This window comes from Vulpes lagopus, chromosome 15, assembly GCF_018345385.1.
Source record: "Vulpes lagopus strain Blue_001 chromosome 15, ASM1834538v1, whole genome shotgun sequence".
Lineage (NCBI taxonomy): Eukaryota > Metazoa > Chordata > Mammalia > Carnivora > Canidae > Vulpes > Vulpes lagopus.
In genome coordinates this window covers 13,569,162-13,582,728 of record NC_054838.1, presented here as the reverse complement: position 1 = coordinate 13,582,728, position 13,567 = coordinate 13,569,162, and the positions used below count along the sequence as shown (strand labels likewise).

The following is a 13,567-nucleotide window of genomic DNA, read 5'->3' as shown; positions in this document are numbered from 1 at the left end:
CGAGCCTCAGTGCCATCTTATACACGGTGTTGTTAATAATGCCATTCCTGAAAGATCGTTATGAGAACCAAATCAGCCTCGTCCGGGCTAGCAGCATCCTCAGCAGGATTGATACCCAGGAACTGAGTCCCTGCGGGCAGCGGGGACACAGCGCACAGCCATGCAGTCTGTGCTGTAACTTAGATGCCTTGTGTGCCTCTTGCTCATCAGGTCCCGACCAACAGCCCCTGGCCTCTAGGTGGACACACTGGCCATGCAGCCTGACAAGCGGAGCTCAGGTTGGGCTGCCACCCCCAGGTGTCCCCGTAGCTGGGGCCCTTTGTTGCCCCTCATGCCACAAAAAAATCAGAAGTCTGGTTAGCTGCTCCTCCAGAGATGCCAGGAACTGAAGGTGACTCCTCACCCTGCCTGGCCGCTCAGCCCCCAGCCCTCTTATGTGCTCCTGGTTTCCTGCACTCCCCGGCCAGGACCCAGCTGTGTGTCTTCCCCAGACTATTGTAGTCCTCTCCTCACTGGCCTCCCCCACAGGACACTCGTGCATGCATGTGCACACTCACACACACTTGCACATGTGTGCACACACATGCTCATATGCATATATGTGCATGCACAGGTGTGCTCTGGCACATACATGTGCAAGCTCACCTGCAGGTGTGCACACCCAAAACGTGCATTTGTACACACACAGAGACCCCACGGCCCCACATGTGCCCACACACACAGGTCCTCCTCCTCAAAATCTTTTCTCAACCCCACAGCCAGACAACCCCAAGTGGGAGCCTGTCACTCCCTATTTCGCTCACAGTCAAAGCCAGGCCCCATGTGGTCCGTGCCCATCCTGGCCCAGGGCTGGTCCCCTGGCAGCCCTCGGCTCCTTCCTCACCTTTGCGTGGGCCATTCCTGGTGTAGGGTGCTCCTCCCTCCAACCCTCACCTCCCCAAACTTGACTGCCTCCACCTCCTGCCCCGATGCTGACGTCTCTCCCCAGCACTCACCATGTCCCAGCATCACTTACTTATTTGTCTCCTTTGCTTGCCGTCCTCGCCAGAATGTATACCAGATGAGGACAAGGATCTTTGTGTCTTCACCCATGGGCCTGTTGTGGAGAACGGTGCCTGGCACTTGGATGCCCTCAGCAAATATTTGTTGAAAGAGTGATGAATGATTGTGGACTCACACACCAACAGTGTCTTCATTATTACAACATTGTCCTCAATCGAAATTTGACTGCCACATGCAATTTGTGCTGGAAAGTTACTCAGATTCCCAACTCTCTCCCCATACCAATGACCTGGCGTGTATGGGTGCTTGGGAAATTGCTTTGCATGGGTTGCTTTAGGGCTTCGGGCCCCTGGTAGCCATCTGAGGCCTCTGTACCTGTCAGCAAAACCTTTTGCAGGTGGGCCACAGGGGGACATTGATCTCCTGTCCCCCAGCACTTCTGGGGTGTCGCTGTTTCACCCCAGGGCTCCCCCCGCGGGGTGGGCAGCCCAGCTCTGGGCACAGCTGTCAGCTCAGCTGTGGTGTCCGTCTCCGTAGTGAAATTAATCACTGTCCTGTGCTTTCTCCGTCTCACCTTCCCGGGCAGCTGCAAAGTCCTGTTCTCACACATGGACTTCAGTGCCTCAGGATCCTATTCCCAGCTCTCTGTAGGAGGAGCTATTTCTCTGTATTTTGGTTTCATTGAAGTGAAATGAAGGGGCTGGGCCCCTGAAATGCCACTCAGCTTGCCAGTTGTTAGGAGTCCTCAGCACTTCCTGCTGCAGAATGCTGGCCTCTGGGTTGATCTCTGGCCCCCTTCCCCGCGCCACCCCAGGTCCCTCACTCTGGCCTTTCCCCAGCCCCCCTCAGCATCACCCTGGTGGTCCCCAGAGGCCTCCCTGCCCCGGGCTGGGCCCCCTCGACGGTAACTTTCTCTGCGCCCACCAAGCCTGTGTACTCGGCTCTTACCATTTCTTCTTCTTTTAAAAAAAAATTATTATTTTTTATTGGAATTTGATTTGCCAACATATAGCATATCACCCAGTGCTCATCCTGTCAAGTGCCCCCCTCAGTGCCTGTCACCCAGTCACCCCAACCCCCCGCCCACCTCCCCTTCCACTACCCCTTGTTCATTTCCAGAGTTAGGAGTCTCTCCTGTTCTGTCTCCCTTTCTGATATTTCCCACTCATTTTTCTCCTTTCCCCTTTATTCCCCTTCACTATTTTCTATATTCCCCAAATGAATGAGACCATATAATGTTTGTCCTGCTCCAATTGACTTACTTCACTCAGCATAATACCCTCCAGTTCCATCCACGTCGAAGCAAATGGTGGGTATTTGTCGTTTCTAATAGCTGAGGAATATTCCATTGTATACATAAACCACAGCTTCTTTATCCATTCATCTTTTGATGGACACCGAGGCTCCTTCCACAGTTTGGTTATTGTGGACATTGCTGCTAGAAACATCGGGGTGCAGGTGTCCTGGCGTTTCACTGCATCTGTATCTTTGGGGTAAATCCCCAGCAGTGCCATTTCTGAGCTCCTCATTTCAAACTTTCCGTTCTGAGTGTGCCGCCTTTGACATCAAAGCTGACCTTTCCACAGCCTTCTACCCTCCTCCCACCAGCGTGAGGTCATCCATCTCAGTGAGCACAGTTAACCTGCGAGCATTCAGAGATGCAGCTCATTCGTCCTGTGAGGAGGCAGGCTCCTCCCCGGCAGGTGAGAGACGGCAGCTCCCAGAGGCCGGGGAGCTGGCCCAGGATGCACGCCTCGTCCATGGCGCCGCTGGGATTTGAACCCAGGCTGTCTGGGTCCAGACACCCTGCGCTGACCACCGCCCTGTCCTGCCGTTTCGTGTGCCCATCATCCACACCTCCACCTGCCCCGTGCCAGGGGGAGAATCACAGCTCTCCCCCAGCTCCTGCCTGTGGAGGGGCTGGGGACCCCACAGGCCTGGCCCACCAGCTCTGTCTTCTTCCCGTTTCCCTTCCACCTTGCCCCCATTCTCCAAGGAGGCAGCTCCCTTTTCTTCTCGGAGTCCCAGCTCTCCTGGGGCCCAACCCTGCTGCCCTGCCTTACCTCGCGTGTGCCTCCATCCGCAGTCCCAACCTGAGACTCAAGGCGCCTTTGGGCTGCCCCATCTTTGACTGTGCTCTCCCTCACGCCAGCAGCCTGCATTGGACCATGAAATAACAGCAGTGCCTGCTTTTGTCTCCTTCAGAACAAGATGCAGATGTTTTCCAGAACTTTCTTCAACTTCAGGCAGTAAGTTTTTTGGTGGCGAATGTTCTTCCCCTAAGTCTTTAGGGCCAGGCTCTCTTACTCTGTACCTTAAAAAATGAAGAAGAAAGGTTCTCTTTCCTATACTTCAATGATAGACTTGGCCAAGGTCTAAGCCGGTGTCTCTATTACATTCATTCAACAAACACCTACTAAGCACTGTGCTGCGCTAGCTGCATGCTCGGTGCCGAGCCTCTCAACGACATCTCCGAACCCCTCTAACACCCTCGGCAGCCCCCTGGAGCCTGGAATTCTGTAGAATTCCGAGGAATTCTCCTCCATCGGCGGTATCGGAGATCTTTTCTACAAGAACGAGCCTGGTTTGCGTTCACAAAATGCTGAAGGATTTACAAATCCTGCCCCCGCGAGACCCTCTGAGCCAGCCCTCCAAGCCCTGAGCTTCCAAACACAGCCTCCTTGCTCTGTGTTTGATTTCGGGGTTCCCAAGCCTCTAGAGCTACCAGTAGGACCGGGTCCCCAAGTACCACAAACAGGCTTCCCGGGCCCCTGACAGCCACCGCAAGCACTTCTCTCCCTGGCTCAGGACAGACCTCCGAGCACCCCATGCACCGGGCAAGCACCTGCAGCATCCAGTTCGGGTCTCGCCGCCTCCCTGGTTCTCTCTCCTCCCCTTACCCCCACCACACACACCAGCTGATCAATTATTTTCGCCTCCTGTCCGCCCCTATGCCTCACCTGTGCTTCAGGGCCGAGAGAAGGGCCCGCCTTCCTCAAGTCACTTGGCTGCCACCTGCTGGAAATTTGTCAGAATGGCCCTACAAACCTTGGCCGCTTAGCCTAAGCCGAGGCGCATCTTGGGCTTGTGCAACATGCTGCACACGCAGCCGCAAGCGTGGCCCTGCCTGTCTCTTTACTTAGACCCTGTCTCTCCAGCTAGACTGAGGGAGTCTTGAACGTTAGGACTGCTCCTTCCTCCCTGTGTCCCCAGTGCCCCAGAGGCTAGAGAAAGGCTTGCTGAATGATCCCGAGGCAGACACCTGTTACCTTGGTGCAGACATCAGGTCTCCCCGGGCAAACATTCTCTAAATGGCATCTCTTGCACACAGCAGGGCAGCCGAACTCCCCACAGGCTGTCAGAGTGACCGTGGGGGGCTCGGGGGGGACTTGCAGGGAGACAGAGCCCTTCTAGCATCTGGCCTCGGACCACCAGCACCTGGACAGACCAGAGCGGCCCCTCATCCATTCCCTCCGTAAGCCTGGAGCTGCCACCAGCAGCGGGCCACCTGCCATGGCTCTCGGGGCTGAGGCCTGCAGCACGTCTGTGACCCCGGCCCGGCCCGCGAAGGCTGTGGAATGCAGCCATGGCCACACAGGAGCCCTTCCTGGGGAGCTCGGGGCTTTGGGGGGAGCAGATCGGTAAGCAGCCAGCAGACAGGACGATCAAGGATGCCGATTTCCCCTTCATGGACATGCACCATCCAAAGCCACCACCCCAGGGTCATCTGGGGCTTCGCAAGGTGTTCTGCACAGGACTCCGTCAGCTGTCCCAGCCGAGGGTAGGGACAGGAGGGGGGCAGGTAGGGGAGGGATCCTCATCCCCCTCCTGCCTTCCCGGGGGGCTGGGTAGGGCCCAAGGCAGGACTGGCAGCGGTGTGGCAGGCAGAAGGGACCAGCGTGCGTGGAGCCAGACACATCGGGTTCCCGTGCCCACTCGCTGTGTCATCTAGGGCCACGCAGCTTTGCCTCCTCAGCACTTCCCTGGAAAACTGGGATAGTGATCACAGTAGGTTATTGTGAAGATAAACTGGGCCAGGGTGAACACATCCCCTTTCCCTCCGCCTCCGGGCCTCCGTCTGCGCTTCCTCCGTCCAGCCGGTGGAGGTCAGCTTAGGGCGACGGATAGAGCCAGCGGCAGGAGCCGGGGGACCACCGTCCCGTCTGTCTGGGACTCAGGGGTTGTCTGGGGGTTCCCGTGCAGAAGTGGGAAGGTCCGAGGCGACGAGGGCCGGTCACCCTGCTGACACACACGCTCTCTACCTCCGCGCCTGCAGCAGCGAAGGGTTGCTTCTTCCTCCCGCTGGTGCTGCTCATCCATCCGGGACCTTGGCGAAAGGAGCCTCCAGCTGGGAAATTGCCAGTCTTGGCACAAAGGAACTCACGGTAAAAGTTCTGTTCCAAAGTCAAGGCTGTCGCTCAGGCTCACAGGCATCGGGCCAAGGAAGTCACCTGGCCGGGCCGGCCCCGGGGAGGTGTCCTACAGACTTGTCCTCACAGGGAGGGGCAGCCACCAGTTTGAACCGGGGTGCTGGCTCAGGGAGGAGGGAAAGCAGAGAGAGACGCCCGTCTGCGATCGGTGGTCTTCTCTGTGGTCACCCCCCAGTAGATGACACGTGTGCGTTTCTCGGGGGCTGCTCAGCCTCACCCCACCCTGCTCAGAGGGGCAGCTGTGTGTGCTTTGGGTGACATCTGCAGCCTTCTCAGCTGCAGGGGCAGCTCGGGCTGGGACTTCTCTCCTAGCCCCCCCGCCCCAATCTTCTCTGTGAGCCCCTGAGATCCTTCTCCCTGAACTCTGAGGAGCGCGAGGGGACTGTGGAGGCACCGAAGGTACCACCAAGTCCTCCCCGGGCACACTGCACGAGTCCCTTCGTGCTTTGCTTCCTCTGACATCCAGGGAGCCTCCCCCTCCTTTGGAAGGCTCCAGCTCAGAAGTGGGCACACCTGTGGTCCCCGATTCCAGGCCCACAGGCCAGGCTCTCCCAGGAGCGTCTTCACTCTGTCACTCGGATGGCAGCACCAGGTCTGGCCCTGAGCTCCCCTTGGCAAGGACGACTCTCCCAGTTCCCTGTGGCCTCTTGGAGCCCCTCCCTGGGCTCAGTTCTCTTTGGGAAGTAGCTCAGAAAGAGAGGGGTTTTGTTGTTTTGTTGTTTCATTGTCTTACGTCTAAGAACACCGTCTTGGAGAGAAAACAGTTTTCCAGAAATACTTGTCACCGCTGATTCAGCTCCCTTACTTTGTCCAAGCATATAAGAAAGGCCTTCTGATTTTTATTAAAAAGATTTTACGGGGATTCCTGGGTGGCTCAGTGGTTTAGTGCCGCCTTCGGCCCAGGGCGTGATCCTGGAGTCCCAAAATCAAGTCCTGCGTTGGGGCTCCCTGCATGGAGCCTGCTTCTCCCTCTGCCTATGTCTCTACCTCCCTCTCTCTGTGTGTGTCTCTCATGAATAAACAAATAAAATCTTTACTTAAAAAAATATTTTACTTATTTATTTGAGAGAGCACAAGTGAGGGGGAGGGGCAGAGGGAGAAGCAGGCTCCGCGCTGAGCAGGGAGCCCAGAGCCCGGCAAGGCCTTCTGATTTTTTTTTTTAAAGAGTTTATTTATTTATTCGTGAAAGACACAGAGAGAGGCAGAGACACAGGCAGAGGGAGAAGCAGGCTCCACGCTGAGCAGGGAGCCCGATGTGGGACTCGATCCTGGGACCCCGGGGATCACACGCTGAGCTGAAGGCAGACGCCTAACCACTGAGCCACCCAGGTGCCCCAAGGCCTTCTGATTTTTGTTTTGTAAGGTAGAGTGCCAGGATTTATGTTAGCATTCATTATGTCTATAAAGTAAATTTGAGTATTGGGACAATTGGTCCAAATAATAAATTTTACATGGCGTCTGGCACTGAGAGCCTTCCTCTAAATTTTGGAGCCATGGGGGAGAGAGAGTGAGGGGTGTAGTGGGAGCACCCTACTAGTGAGATCGTGGTGCGGGGGCAGAGGGCCACAGGTGCCAAGAGAAGGGTCAGAGCGGCACGGGGAGAGCCGGAAGGCTTCTCTGAGGAGCTGCCACCTGGGGGCACTTGAAAGGAAAGCTGGAGTTCACCAGGTGCCCAGTGGGTAAAGGGAGCCAAACCTGCAAACGGCGTGGGCATAGTTGAGGCCATGTGTGCTTGAGAACTTACATTTCCCGGTGGCCCAGAGCCTTGGGGAGCAGATGGCGGGGCAGGATGCAAGTGGGCCAGCCTACCGTGGAGGCTTGGTGTGTCCTGGCAGGGAGCTTCTGGAAGGCTCAGGGCAGAGCAGTAAAGCCCCTAGAGTGTTTAAGTGAGGGGGTGTCCTGTGTGTGACCAGAGCAGCCTGGATGGAGTCAGTGGCCAGGGGACAGAGGGCCAGTGGGGGAGGGGAGGAGAGGGCGCCCACGTGGGCCCTGGATTGCCCGGTTGGGTGCCGGTTGGGTGCCAGAGAAGAGTGTGGGGCGAGTGTGGGGAGGCCGGCCGAGGCGGAGCTGCCGGTGAGCTCTCGGGCAGCTCGGCCCGGGGGCTGGGGGCAGGGCTCCAAGGCCGTGTCCACACTGGCTCCGGAGTCAGACCGCAGAGGGGAGGGCGTCGGGAGGACGTCCATTTGAAGGCCTCGCAGTGGGGAAGCCGCAGGAAGCAGCCGGGGGCCAGTGAAGCCCCAGGACCTTTGCTTCAGGGAGGTTGACGGCTGTCTGGCCGTCTGGAGCAGAGCCGGGAGGTGACCCTGTCCTGCGCGGGAGGGGGACGGGCCGCAGGCCGCGTGTGACTCGGAGCCTTCTCACCGCCGACCATGCCCGCAGCTCGGGGTGCCCAGGGTGCCCAGAGCTTCCGGGCCCTTCTCTCCAAAGGCCTCACTTGCTCTTGGGTGCCGTGTACGTGCGTGCGGCGGCTTAGTGTCCACTGTCCCGGGGCCCCACGCCTCTGCCGTGTCACCTTGCCTGCTGTCCCCCACCCCGTCTCTCTCTGCTTCGTCCTCTCCTGTAGGCGAAGGCCAGAGGATCTGCCTCCCAGAGTTGTGTGCGGACCCAAGGCCGTGAAGCAGTAGGGACCTGCAGTAGGGATGGTGTCTGACACCCAGCACTCCCTCAAGAAGCGGGCGCTATTATTTTTATTGCCTGACCCAGTAGGAGAAATGAAAAGTCCAGTTGTCTTCTGTCCCTTAAGGCTGCATCCAAGGATCCACGTCTAGTCCTTTAAAAAGCAGTGTCTTGGGATCCCCGGGTGGCTCAGTGGTTGAGCATCTGCCTTCAGCCCACGGTGTGGCCCTGGAGACCCGGGATCGAGTCCCACGTCAGGCTCCCTGCGTGGAGCCTGCTTCTCCCTCTGCCTGTCTCTGCCTCTCTCTCTTTCTGTGTCTCTCATGAATGAATAAATAAAATCTTTTGAAATAAAATAAGTAAATTAATTAAATAAATAAAAAGCAGCATCTTCCACAGAGAAGCCCTCCCGCGAGCTCCTCCACATGTTGGCAGGTTAGCTGAGCGGGCGCCGGCGGTGAGGACGTGAGCCACCGGCCTGGCCGCCTCGAGCGGAGCCAGTGGGTTGTGCGGTGTATCTTCCCCCAAGTGACCTGTGTGGGTTTTCTTTCCTTGTGGGCCCCGCTGTAGGTTTCTGGAAGAAGTTGACTGCCTGAAAGGAAACTACAAAACATGAGACTCGCTTTGAGGTGACCAATAAGTCCCGTGGCCCCTTGCTCCGCCCAGGGTGAATCTGAGCTTTAAGAACTGTAACTTCAGGTAATAAAATCACACCCCCAAGCCCCCTCCCCCCGCCCCCCACACCTGCTATCGTTGGCGGCTTCCACGGTAGTTCTTTCAGAAAGTGTGGTTTCTCCCAGCAGCCTGAAGCTTGGGATAGTCCACCTCCTGCAACTGTCCGGCTGCTCGAAAAGAGGGAGTGGGGGCTAGAGGTGGCACCCCTGTGTCTGCTGGGCAGCCCAAAGGCTCGCCAAGACCCCGAGGGTTGGGCTCTGTACTCCTGATATCTGTGATAACAGCTCCTAGCAGCACCTGTCAAGGCTTTCGATATGATTACATGATTATAGAACGCTCCTCAAAGAATCCACTGGAATAACCTGGAAATTTCTGAAAATGAAAAGTCTGAAGAAGAGGGTTTGTTCTACCTAATAGTGGAAACGTATTATGAGGCCACAATAACAGTGTGGTACTGGATTGGAAGTAACTAGATCCAAGGACCAGAAGAGGAAGTCTACAAATAGACAATAAATCCATAAAGGTGGCATTTCAGATGATTGGTAAATGGTCTGGTCTGGTAAATGGTGTCGGTACAGTTACCTGTCCACTGAAGGGCAATAGGTAGGTACCTCCCACCGTAGGTAGTGTACCAGAAGTAATTTCCAGATGGATTAAGAGCAGCAAATCATAAAAATATTAGTAAAGAGGATATTTATAATTTAGGGTGCAAAAAGGCTTTGAAAAAACATGTCACTTCTAGTATCACCTATAAAAACTGTAAGCAAAGTTAAAAGGCAAAAAGGGGGTGGGTATTTATGACATCTGTGACAAACAAGGAATGAATATCCCAAATATACAAACTTACGTATTCATTCAACACCTATTTGTTAGGTACTTACCATATGCTAGAAAGTGCCCTAGGCCACGAAGGTGCAAGTAGTGAACTGAACAAAATGCCCGCTCTTCTGATGCTCCTAGTCTAATGGTCTAATGGAGAGGAAGCTAGTAAATAAAGAAGTAGATTATTGCTAGGGGCTATGGGGAAAAAATTAAGCCAGGTGGGGGTGGTTAGGGATGATTGGTCCTGGTGGGGTGTTGTAGTATATGGATATTCAGAGAAGCTTCACTACTGAAGTGACATTTGAGCAGAAATACAAAGGAGCAAGGAGAGAAGTGGGAGCTGATGGGATTTTCTAACAGGTTGGGTGCAGGTTGTAAAAAGAAGCAAGGAGTCAGGATGACTTCTAGGTTTGGGGCCCGAGCATTCAGATGTGAGCATCACCAAGGGGCTTAGCTCAGGAAGAACCAGGGGGTTTGGTTTGGACGTTTCAGTTGGAGGCCTCTTGGCCGTGTAAGTTTGGAATTCAAGAGCAGTCCAGGCTGGAGGGATAAATTTGGGGGTTCTCATAGCATAGATCATATCTGAAGCAGCAAAATTAGACCTCTTGGGGAATGGGTATAGGCCAAGGAAGTCTGAGGACATCTGCAGGACCCTCATGTAGAGGTGTGGGAGGAGGAAGTACCCACAAAAGAGACCCGCAAGGAATGGGTGGCCACTGAAATAGAAGGGGACAATGAGGAGGTGGCCTCTCCGGAGCTGAGAGACAGCGAGGAGGGACAGATCAGCTCTAGCAGATGTCAGGATGGGGCAGGTAGGGAGGTTGGAGAACCAGCTACCAGACTTAGCAATGACAATGATGAACCCACTGGGGCACCTAACAGGGCTGTTCCATTGGAATGATGGGGACAAAAGCCCAATTTGTGTTGCTTTATAGCAAGTAAGAGGAAAAGAACTGGAAACAGAGAAATGGGGGTACCGGCTAGAAGGGAATGGAGTTCAGAAAAGCGTGTGTGTTTTCCCCAAGATGAGAGCTGTTGTTCGTGTTTATCCAAACCAGAGTGACCCAGTAGGGTGGGGAAAGTGGATGGTGCAGGGTGTGTGGCAGGGAGAGAATCCTGGGGCAATGATCTGCCCTAGAGAGAGGGGGTGGGCCAGTGGATGCGCTCCCTTTTCTCCATGAAGTAGAAAGCAAAGTATCTGCTAGAGGGAGGATGGGGAGCTGTTGGAGGCTTGAGGAGAAAAGAGACGGTATGACGTGCTTGGTGGCAGATGGGGGAATCCACGGAGCAGGGGAGCCAGGGAGCAGCGGGCAGCACTGGCATTGGAGGTGCGCGAGGCGGTGGATGGGAAGGGAGAGCAGCTGGTTCACCGTGTGCTTCTCTGCCACCAGGTTCCGGTGCCCAGGTGAACATGAGTTAGGAGGCCCATCCATACTGAAGAAAACGTGGTAGGAAAACAGGACATGAGTGGGCAGAAAGGAAACCAGACACATGTCTATAAACATAGGGACACCATCCGTAATCATTTAAAAATGCAAGTAAAAACCAATGGGGTTTTGTTTTTTCCTTCAGATTGACAGGAGCTCTTGCTGGGGATAGAAATTATTGGAGCTTTTCAGCAGCACAGTGTTCCAGAATGTACCAAGACATATTATGTGTGTTCCCTTTTGTCCTGCTTTTAGACATTTAGACGGAGAGATAATAGCTCAAGTGCCTGGAGTTAGAACACAAAGATGCTCCCTCTGGCTGTGGTTGTGAAAGTGAAAAGTTGGCGCACACCTAACCTGGTGCACTCATCTGTGGGTGGAACAGAAATCAGGCAAATGAGCTCACAGCCCCCTCTTGCTTTGCAGATGAAGAAACTTGAGCCCAGGGAGAGGGAGTGACCGCCCCAGTCACCTGGTGTGGAGCTGGGACCCTCGTGTGGGTGGGCAGCGCACGGCCCCTCCGTCTTCGACTTGGTTTGGAGTTGGAGTCCCTTGCAAGGTACTCATCAGCCTCTTTTTTGGGCCGACTTACCCCACGCTTATAAAATGTGGGTTCTCAAAATGTTTTGCAAATTTGTCTGCACTGTCTTTGTGTCATCATGCAGGTTTTCCTTGCAGGGGATGCTGGGGGCAAAGGCTGGTCAGGGCAGTCAGGACAGACTTTGCCCGGCCCCGTGATAGACGGGGGACCATATCTTCCCCAGCTCCCAAGAGAGACTCATGGCCGGAGAAAGGATATTTTCTGCTTTCCAATGACTTTTACAAGAGTTGTAACAAAAACACAAAGATAACAAGTGAATCGTGTTTATTTTATTGATTGCAAGAAAATAAAATGAGAGCTGTCAGAGGATATCTGGTCCCCTCATGGGAGGAGCACTGGGCTCCAAGTCCGTAGAGCCTTGGGTTCTGGAATCGTTCTTGCATGCCCTAGCACGGGCACCCAGGAGAAGCCACCCAGTTGCTCTGAACTTTGTGTCTTCATCAGAGCTATGAGCAGGTCAACCTCCGTTCTCTATGCTAACTCCTAAAGCACATCCTGTTCTCGCCAGTCTGAGGTGTCCCTACTCCTGCTGCTGGGTGGGAGCCGTGTTGGCGCAACAGCCCAGTACCCCGCTCCTCCACCACGTTAGAAGGGCGCCTAGAAATCACCTCTGTGCCTCCCTGTGCCAGTTGCAGACCTCCAATGGCTGACCAGAGAATGGACATTTCTTCGACAATCAGTGACTTCATGTCCCCAGGCCCCACCGACCTCCTCTCCAGCCCCCTCGGCACCAGTGGCATGGATTGCAACCGGAAGCGGAAAGGCAGCTCCACCGACTACCAGTAAGGCCTTCTGGGCTCCTCTTCCTCTGCCTGAACTTGGTGTCCACTCCTGGCACACTGAAGGGCTGGCTCCTGTTCCTCCTGGAAGAAGGGGTCCTCTTTGTGGAAAGGGCTGGAAATGAAAGCTACAAGTCTAGGTGGCCATACAGTGGGGTCTATTGTTGTTGTTTTTATCTCCCCACTGGATTGCAAGCAGGATGGAGCCTCCAGCACTGCTGAGGCACCCACATCCCCCCTCCTGTCCCCAAATTGTCCCACATCAGGGGAAAAGGAAGAGCCCTAAAGCCAAGGTCTACCTTTAACCGTTTCCTTTGTCCTCCTTGGCTCCCTTGAGCCAGCTGGCTTAGCCCAGTGCAAATTTGTCCTGGGTGTAACCTGTGGTTTCAAAGAGAACTTTGCCTGAAGGCCTCTCTGAGGAAGACCTCGGTTGCTTAATTGTTTGTGGCAGGTGTGAGTGCAGGTCCTCTCCAAAAGCCCGTAGGAGCATTGACACCACCCTGAAACATTACTCCAATTACTATGTACCTGTTATATTAAATAGTATTTTTGTTTCTTTTTAGACTTGATGACTTTTCTTTTGAGTAAGTAAATTTTCCCACTTACAGTCCACTCTTGTATATCTGTACACACACCCGGGGGATAGGGCGCTGCGGAGAACCTTCTAAGGCACGTTTTGTTTTGTTGAGGCAACTGCGTGCAATCTTATCCCGACGTTCACTTGAGAGGTTTTCTTTTGTTTAATGAGGGAAAAAATCTCCAAGGAGGTGTCTCCCCCACAGCAGATGTCCTTTCTGCTGTAGTTCACAGGTCGAATTTGGGGAGCACAGTGACCGAAGGTCAGATGCCCACTAGGAGATGCTATGATTAATGTGTAAGTGACCCCAGATGATTGAGCAGGTGACTCCCAGGGGATGGAGAGTGGGTGTGAGGCCTGAGAGGGTTCTTCTGGACCAGTCCGTCCCCCACAGGGAGGCCAGGAGTTTTTCCATAGACCTCTTGTCTTGAGCAAGTTCTCGTGGAGTCACCGGTGCCTTCTAAGACCTCTGCAATCTAAACCTGTGGTCCCCTGTTGTGTCCCCACCCAAGACCTCCAGGTTTCCCTCATGGACCCCTTGCAAATCTTCTGTGATTTGTGGAGACCATATTAAGCACCCCTAGCCCCCTTCCCGGTCATCTTAATGTGCTGAATGTATCTGATCTGTCAGGCGGAGC

General features: G+C 54.6%; 1 protein-coding gene across 12 annotated transcripts in view; it reads left to right on the top strand.

The window, feature by feature from the left end:
- ARNTL (aryl hydrocarbon receptor nuclear translocator like) overlaps nucleotides 1–13,567 on the top strand; it is a 101,435-nt gene that overhangs the window by 58,892 nt on the left and 28,976 nt on the right. For 5 of the 12 annotated variants that reach the window (XM_041729949.1, XM_041729953.1, XM_041729946.1 and 2 more), the window contains 4 exons: nucleotides 8,619–8,747; nucleotides 11,399–11,531; nucleotides 12,203–12,355; nucleotides 12,916–12,936. In XM_041729949.1, the coding sequence (XP_041585883.1) occupies nucleotides 12,216–12,355; nucleotides 12,916–12,936 (161 nt within the window). In that variant the 5' untranslated portion in view covers nucleotides 8,619–8,747; nucleotides 11,399–11,531; nucleotides 12,203–12,215. Of the gene's footprint in view, nucleotides 1–3,232; nucleotides 3,252–4,386; nucleotides 5,388–8,618; nucleotides 8,748–11,398; nucleotides 11,532–12,202; nucleotides 12,356–12,915; nucleotides 12,937–13,155; nucleotides 13,227–13,567 lie in introns of those variants that run through there. The other 7 variants (XM_041729955.1, XM_041729954.1, XM_041729957.1 and 4 more) reach the window with 5 other exon arrangements.